The sequence below is a fragment of the Condylura cristata genome, unplaced genomic scaffold, assembly GCF_000260355.1.
Source record: "Condylura cristata isolate star-nosed mole 26May11 unplaced genomic scaffold, ConCri1.0 scaffold00002, whole genome shotgun sequence".
Taxonomy (NCBI): Eukaryota; Metazoa; Chordata; class Mammalia; order Eulipotyphla; family Talpidae; genus Condylura; species Condylura cristata.
The window spans coordinates 25,157,134-25,165,924 of record NW_004567103.1 but is presented as its reverse complement, the minus strand read 5'-3'; the positions used below and the strand labels follow the sequence as shown (position 1 = coordinate 25,165,924).

General features: G+C 45.1%; 1 protein-coding gene across 1 annotated transcript in view; it reads right to left on the bottom strand.

The window, feature by feature from the left end:
• ALS2CR12 (amyotrophic lateral sclerosis 2 (juvenile) chromosome region, candidate 12) overlaps nucleotides 1-8,791 on the bottom strand; it is a 27,426-nt gene that overhangs the window by 8,105 nt on the left and 10,530 nt on the right. Inside the window, exons 6-9 of the mRNA XM_004674826.1 lie at nucleotides 8,108-8,169; nucleotides 5,507-5,604; nucleotides 4,721-4,773; nucleotides 2,098-2,197 (exon numbers count right to left, since the gene is read on the bottom strand). Of these exons, the coding sequence (XP_004674883.1) occupies nucleotides 2,098-2,197; nucleotides 4,721-4,773; nucleotides 5,507-5,604; nucleotides 8,108-8,169 (313 nt within the window). The remainder of the gene's footprint in view (nucleotides 1-2,097; nucleotides 2,198-4,720; nucleotides 4,774-5,506; nucleotides 5,605-8,107; nucleotides 8,170-8,791) is intronic.

Here is an 8,791-nt window from a genome sequence, read left to right as displayed (position 1 = left end):
GTAATATTCCATTGTATATATGTACCACATCTTTTTAATCCAGTCATCTACTTTTGGGCATTTGGGCTGCTTCTATGTTTTTCCAATTGTAAATAAAGCAGCAATAAACACCCCCACAGTTTTTTTAATAGCGCACAGGAGAAATGAGCCACAGGAGGACAGCAACTTGAGCCTCCTGCCAATCTCTATACGCTTATTTCTCTGGGTTCTTTCTGGCCTCATCTCATGGTCCTGCCTCTCTGGGGTCACTTGCCCTCTCATAGCCATTCTGCCTTGCCGTCCCTGCCTGTGTGACACCACCCACATCACATGTGCCCACCCCATATTCCAGATGTCCACCATCAGGCACACACGCCCTGAGCCCACACCCCAAGCACCTCCTGCATTCAAGGCTGCAGGTGATAGCTACAAAAGTCAATGGCATAAATGCCTGACCATCGTCATCTACTCTACAGTCTGCTTTCCAGAACTGATGGTGACATAGAAACTTATGACACGTGAAGCATGTGCAGGTCACAGTCTGGGAGGTGCCCTGGCCATGTCAGGGCCCCGACAACTGCAGCCCCACCTTCCTCGCCGGTGCAGATGGCCCTGAGGATTAACCTTTCCAGGGGCTGAGTTCCCTGTCTGTGTTTAAATGAGTAGTTTGCTAAAATTAACTCAACCTGGGCCCTCCCTGGTGGTGCAGAGGGTTCAAGCACAGCACTAAGAAGCTAAAGCCACTTCTGCAAGAGTTTGATCCCTGCCTGCCCCGGAGGTGACCACATGGCCCAGCAGACCTCTCCTGGCCGGCCTGCTGCTCCCCTCAGCAGTGTACTTCGTCGGTCTGCCTGTTTTGCTCCTCACTCTGTCTCTGGTGAATCCTTTCACCACTCCTGTACCTCTGGCCTGTACCCCAGTTTTATATGAATAAATAATTTTTTTTTTTTTAAATTAACTCAATCTGATCTTAACTGGGTTGGGGAAGAGTATGAAATAGGTTTGTAGTGGCTCCACTCCTACCTTAACTAGTCCACCCCGGCACCTCTGGCCTGTACCCCAGTTTTATATGAATAAATAATTTTTTTTTTTTTAAATTAACTCAATCTGATCTTAACTGGGTTGGGGAAGAGTATGAAATAGGTTTGTAGTGGCTCCACTCCTACCTTAACTAGTCTTCTAGGTCAGGGAGTGGAGTCTCCTTAAACTCCTTTTTCCTCTGTGAAGACACTCGAGGCCATAGGAGGCTCATCTACAGGGAATTTGTGGGACCATACTCTATGCTAAGCATCTGACAGATGTTTTCTGTCATTGTTTTCAAGACTTTTGGCCAGTTCGTTTCCAGAGCATCAAACCCTGGAACAAACACAAGTGCACCAGAAAGGTCAGGTACCTGCCAGCTCATCAGTGTAGCGCTGACATTTCCCTGACTGCGTCAGGGTATGTCTTGAGTTTTGGATACAAACTCAAAATTAAAACTGTGATAAACAGAACTTTGGAGACAGTGCTGGTGCTTCAAGGGAAGGTTTGTTCCCCTGATAGGGTCATCTGCTATCCTTTCGTTGGCCTGGACTGTGCTGTTCCCTCGGACGCCTGACTTTCAGTGCCCAAAACTGGAAATATGAAAATTATATAGCAGCCCATGATTGTATCAATAGACATGTCATGCTCGTCTAAGCTCACACGACACCATCTGTCAACTGCATGTCAGCTTAACAGGGGTCCTCAGCGGAGGGGTGGGAACAGAGACGGGCTCAGTGCAGTGGCGTGCCCAACAAATGAATATTTGAAGCTCCAATTCAGTAACTTCTTCCTGGAACTCCAGAGTCCCTGATGCTGAGATAACAAGTGTACATGTCCAAAGCTTGTTACAGCTTGCAAGGGCACAACTGTTTTGTTAGGTACAGGCTGCAACACTTAGGTGGACCATTTCATAACAAACCCCATCCTGTCCACGTTGCTTTCCTGGAGACACCAGGCACCTTCCCGCCGGATGCCACCATGCAGCCCACCACCCTCCCAAGTCTGCCTTCGGCCTTCTCTGTGTTGAGACCACGCTTGACATGTTGGCCGTGTCTCAGTGCAGCTTCACTAACAGTCAGATGTTTCTGTGCTCACTTAGCTGTAGCAAGATCTTTTCACGCTCCAGCTTCTCATCCTTCTCCCATTCTGCTTTCTTCTTTGACCATTTATCTTCCATTTCATCATAAATGCTGTCCTGTGGAGGCACAAAGAAACCAGAGAGAACAGGACATGAAATAAGATGGCTGCAGAGGCCGTCAACCCCCTCCTGGGAGGGGCCTTCCCAACACAACACTGCACCCTTTTTGGCTTCCCTCACCAGAGAGATACCTTAATGACAGACGAGTGGGTGACAGGCGGGAGGATTTCAGTCCCACTCATTGGAGGACCCAGAAAATCACAGGAAATTCTGCATGGCTGTTGCCTTACTAGAGTTTGGCTTCCTTTGAGGATAGGTATATTCCCTAAGTTGAAGATTCACTTTCATCTCCCTTTGAATCATGAATCACTCTTCAATAGAAATGAGTGGAATGCCTAGTAGTTCACTTGAACACTTAGGCAATAATAAGTCAGTATCTATTTTCTCTCCAGCAAATCTAATTTCCTTTGTGGTTACATTTGTACAAACTGCTGCTAATTCTGTCTGATGACTCAGCCTTCATGCAGATGGGACACGGGAGAAGGCAGGCCTGGGTGGACCCTGACCTCTTTCCTAACTTCAGTGAGCAAATTTCACATCAAACTTGGCAGGGGAGCTTATTTGTGGTTGTTTGTGGGCATCTGATAGAATCCTGGGGGTTTCAAGACTGTTGGCCAGTTCGTTTCCAGAGCATCAAATCCTGGAAAGACCCAACTGGAACAAACACAAGTGCACCAGAAAGGTCAGGCATCTGCCAGCTCATCAGCCAGACATAGCTCATAGGCGCTGTCATTGTTCTGATGAATCTTGAGTTTTGGATACAAACTCAAAAACTGTGATAAACAGAACTTTGGAGACAGTGCTGGTGATTCAAGGGAAGGTTTGTTCCTTTGATAGGATCATCTGCTATCCTTTTGTTGGCCTGGACTGTGCTGTTCCCTCGGACGCCTGACTTTCAGTGCTAAAAGCTGTAAAGTCTCAGGCAAACAGGGTCACCAAAGGAGAGGGGCTTGATACCTCAATCCTCCACCTGTCCTCCCCCTTTTCCTATTTTCATCCTCCAAGGATGATCTCATGCCCTAACTCTGTTTTCCTGGGTCTCCATCAAGTCAGGGGGTTAAATGAAAGGATTATGTTTGAGATTATTAGGGAGCACCAGGCACTTTAGTTTAGTTTTTTTTTTTTTTCAGGCTGTAAGTTTTTATTTTTTATATATCTATTTACATTATTGTTCATTTTATAACAATGTTTACTTCCCTTCTCCCCTTCCTGTCATCACCACAGCACCCCCACATTCCTCCTTCCTCCTGATCCCACTCTGCCCCCCTCCCCTGTAGGATCTCTCTGGTTTATAATTGTCTGTTTTTGTGTTGTAATAACTACACTTTTCTCCCCCATCTTAGTTGGTTCTCTTAAGACACAGACTTTATGGATGGCAATTTGGTCAAATGTGTTAGAGGTCTTTAAAATATTCTCTTTGGCACATATTTAAAAAACCAGTGGACCCTCTCTGGTGGTATCCGCTCTGTCTGGTGAATTCTCTCACTGCCTCTGCACCTTAAAAAACAAACAAACAAAAAAACTTAGGAACAACAAATGCTAGCAAGGATGTGGAGAAAAAGGAACTCTCCTGCACAGATGGTGGGAATGCAAACTGGTCCCACCACTATGGAAAGCTGTTTGGAGTTCCCTCAAACTGCTAAAAATGGAGCCTCCATATGACCCAGCAATTCCACTCCTACGAATATACCAAATGACACAAAAACATTAATTCAAAGGGACACCTACACCCCTATGTTTACTGCAGCACTATTTATAATAGGTAAGATATGGGAACAACCCCAATTCCCAAAAAAAAATGACTGGATCAAGAAGATGTGGTACATATACACAATGGAACATTACTCAGCAATCAAAAAGATAAACTCATGCCATTTGCAGCAACATGGATGGAGCTGGAAGGGATTATGTTCAGTGTAAGCCAGAAATAAAAAGAAAAATACAGGATGGTTTCACACTAAGGAGGAATGTAAAGGATCCGAATAAGGGATCAGGGAAAAAAAAAAGAATAATCATAATAAAGTAAATGTCAAAATCAATAGGCAACTACAAACCAGAGACATTCTGCAGGGAAGGAGAGGGGAGAGGGATCAAAACAGGGTGGGAAGAGCACAAGGGACTATGGTGGTGGTACGCTGGTGGGAATTTTATGGGGCTATAGCTGGAATGAGAAAGCACACGTTGTACATAAATGAAAAATGATGCAAAAATATATAAAATAATATATTACATATAAAAAGAAAATGTTTATTCACTTTAACCCAGCACTACTAAAATCAAAGATATTACCAAGAGAAATATCAACAGTGGTTGTTGAAATGCTTTAGGATCTGGTGGCTGATTGGTCATGGGGGCCACCACAGATGGTGGGGGCACTCCTCTCTGGACGTAGTTAGTGCCTACAGGTCTAAGAAAGCTCAGTGTTTCTTGCAAGTGCCCTACGTTCACCACATCATCATCGGCAGGAATGTGTCTTTCTTCTCTTACTCTGATAGCTCACAAGCTCGTCCTGAATCTCACCTGATACATATGAAACATGTTCTTCAAATACTTATAGTTCTTTTCCATCTCCTCTGGACAAAAGAAAAACAACAGGGTCATTATTATTTCTCTGAATGTGAGCACCCCTACTTGCTTCCCCTTAGGTGGTGAAGTGGTGAGGTTGCGGTATGCCTCAGAAATCACTGCAGTAGCTTATTACAAAGTCAGATGCCTGGATCCCATCCTAGGCCTACAGAATAAGGTCTCAGAAGGGGCCTGTATTTGTTGATAAGATGCTGCTGAAGCATTTCTGATGCACCCCAAGTTCTAGAATTAATGCCTGGGATAAACCTACATCTGTGGGAAAAAAGAGCAAAACCTTGTAACTTGTATTTGCTTCTTTCTTAAAAATAACATTTCCAAGTTTACATGAATGCATGTTCTCTTTAGAAAACTGGAAAATTAGCATAAATAATCCTCTTAAAAAAATGTAAGGCAAAACAAAAGGAGAAAATCGTAGAATTTTTCCTTCCTGTGAAGATTAATTAATCAACAAACTCGACCCTTCTGCAAGGTAGACAATGGGGTAAATGACCAATATTTGCAACTTAGTTGTAGGCCTTTCCATCTTCTGGGCATAGGAAAGGCATTAATGGTCATTGCTTTCGGTTTCATCCTTAATCACTTCCTCTTCCTGAGTTTTAGGAGGAAACTCTGAAAGCCCAGTCACAGCCTGTCCATGGCCACGGGGGTTCCTAGGCCCTAGACCTACAAGCCCAGCCTCTCACCTTTGCCCAGGGTCATTCTCCCAGGTCCCAACCATACCTAGTTTTTCTTGGGCAGCCAACTTCTCCTTCTTCAAGGCTGCTTTGTAGTTCTCTTCCAACTCACTGAGCTCTGCTGCGTGAGCCTCTTTGAGCTCCCTGTGGGGCCCGGAAGAAGGCCACAGTCATCAGTAAAAAAGCCCAGAGTTTCTGTCATATTCACCTGGTCCTCTCTCTCACACAGGAGGCCAGTGTGCAACCTCCAGGGTCCTTAACGCATGATGTTTTCTCAAGGTGTTCAGCAGGGAAGGGGGAGGGCCATAGGTTTCTTCTAACAGAACAGTATTCCTGCTGGCACTTTTTGGAAACTGTGAGCTATATTATCACCCCAAATAATTTTAGAGCCTAAGGTCACTTCAGACTCCATCCAGTGTTCTAGATGAGTGTTAAAATGAAGACTGTGTAAATTGTCTAGTCAGGAAAAGCTTTGGAGGAACCTAAGTGCTTATTAGCGAATAAGTCAATATGAAGAGACTATCTGCTGGGCCTTCCTTGTTGGTACAATGGGTTAAAGCACAGCACTATGAAGCCATCCACAGCCACTGCAACACGAGTTCAATCCCTGGCCAGGAAGCTGACCTACATGGTGTGGCAGAACTTTCCTGTCTTGCCTGCTGCTCCCCTCAGCAGTGTATTTTGGTCTGTTTTCTCCCCACTCTGTCTCTGGTGAATCCTCTCATGACCCCCCACCTCTGGCCTGTACCCCAGTTCTTGTATGCATAGATAAATAAATCTTTAAAAAAATAAAAACACTACATGCAGTAGGAGTCTAATCAGCAGTTGTCAGGAGTTAAGGGGGTGAGAAAGAATAAGCAGAGCATGGAGGATTTTTACGGTAGTTAAACTATGCTATAGGATACTTGAATGGTAGATACATTTGTCAAAACCCACAGAGCATACAACACCAAGGGTGAACCCCAACGTGAACTATGGTCTTAGGGTGATAATGGTGTGAATGTGGGTTCATCAGATATCCCATGATGGTGCCAGAAGTCGATAATGACATAGGTTGTGTGGGTTTGAAGTCAAGAGCGTAGGGAAATTCTCTGTATTTTATACTATTTTATACTGTGGACACAAAACTGCTTTGAAAATAGTCTATTATAAGTAAATGAATAAATAAAAAATATTTAAGTTTCTTCTTTTAAAGCAAGTCTATGACTCAAAAGGAGTATTCTCAGTTCACAAGGACTTCTGAGGCTGCTCTTTGCCCACAAGGGAGCACTGAATTCTTCCTCTCACACAGACCAGCCTCCTCCTTTTACTTCCCCTGGCTTGTGTTGGTTTCTGCTCCACCCAGACCTTCTTCCTGTCCTAGCAGCTTGAGGAAGCAAAGGTGAGGAAGAAGAGGGGAAGCATGCTTACAGCCCGCCTTTTCCTTCCTGTTCTCTCCCCCCACCACAATTTAGAGAACAGCAGTTATTTACCACAGAAATCTCATAGAGAATAAACAACCTGTTCTTCTCAGGAATTAGTAAAAAATGAAATAAATAGATAAGAGTACAAAACTAAGAAGAACCTCTTTTAGGTTCAAGTAAAGCCATCTTGCTCTCCAAAGCCATGTGCTCACCCCCCTTTGCTAACCCTCCCCCCCCGCCCATTGTCATCCCACGCCACTTGACACTGTCTCAATCTCTGAGACCTGGACTGCCAGGAGAGGCCCACAGGCCCGTGTCAGAAAGCATACCTTGACACAAGCTACGCAACGTCCATCCTCTGACAGATTCCAGGTGGATCGGGATAAGCTCTGAAAAATCAGACTGTCCACTGCTAACTTATGTTATGACCTCCCTTTTTTGTATAAACATAATATCAAAATATTTTGAGCAACATTCAGTTTACAACTGGATTGACTTAGCTGAAAAAGGCAGCTGCTGGTTCAGGCAAGCTGCCCCAGGAGGAGAAATTCCTCTGTTTCCTGAGACAAAAGCCAAGCCCCAGGAGGAATAAGATCCAAGGGCATAAAAAACTCCTGGGAAGCTCCCTTGGTTTCTCTGAATAAAAATAAACTTCAGATAAGGCTCCCAGGGCATAAGGACTCACGGACAAATTTTAACTTTGACTACACAGGTGTTTGATATACAACTGTACAACTTTCTCTTATTTTACTCCCTTTTAAAGCAAGCACTAACTATTCTCTGATAGCCTCAAATTACCCATTAGCTTTTCACTGATAACACTGCTAACACAATTTATTACTATCCCAAGACCCCTAACAACCTTTTGCTAACAAGCTCACCCTTTCCCAGACCCCTCTTCCTTTGATGATTACTAGACAGCAGTATATGTGATAACTGTCACAAAAACATATAATTTAGCATACCATAAATTATAAACAGAAGAATGCTTTTTTCCCTTTGTCCTTGAGAATGTTTTATGGAGATATCTCACATTACTGCAAGCAACTATTTGCTACACAGTATAAAGACCTGCTGAAGGAAAAGCAGGAAGACTTGCACTCTATCCTGACTCCCGTGTCTTCCTCACCTCTGTTCCCCTCTCCCCCTTTTGGAATCTCTGCTCTCTGAAGCCTTCCCATCTTAGGGTCCTGCCTGTGCTGCCTCGAGACACCCCAAAGGTTGGAGCTGGTCTCCGACAATACCTGTTCTTGTTTTCAAAGTTCTGCTGCATCTCAGCAGAGCGGAGATCCATCTCATTGGCGAGCTGGAAGAGAGGCTGGCATTAACCACACAGGGTGGAGGACCCACGCCCGCTCCATCCGCAGTGTTTCCACTCCCCGCATGGGACTTCCACAACTCCCGAGGAGCCGCAACTGTGCACTGCAGGGGGTGGGGGATGGACAACAGTGGGGAGCTCACTAGCGTGGGGGCCCATCACTAGTGCGAGCCAGACAATTCTTGTGCAACTCTGTGTCTTTTGGACATTACTGGTTCATGGTCTCAGGGAGTGGAAGCTCTTCCACAGGCTGGTTTTGTGTGTGTGTGCTCTCTGAGAGACTGTGTGAGACTGTAGTCAGGGGATTTCAAATAGTAATTCAATTGAGCAGCCTTTTGTGAGGTGTGGCCTGGAAAAGCCAGAAGTCAGACTCTGCCTTCTGTGAACTTAACATCCGGTGGCATCGCTTTCCCATCTTGCAAGATGGCGGCTGAAAAGCTGACCAGGAGGTTACTGAAGAGAAGAAACCCGAAGCCAAGGAAGCTGATGCTGGCTGCCAGAGTAAGGCGGCCAAGATCACTGAGAGGGGGAAACCCCACTGCAGCCAAAACCCTGTCCGAGAGCGGAATGGGCAGCTATTCCCCATCTCTGTTACAGAGAGGCCATGTAC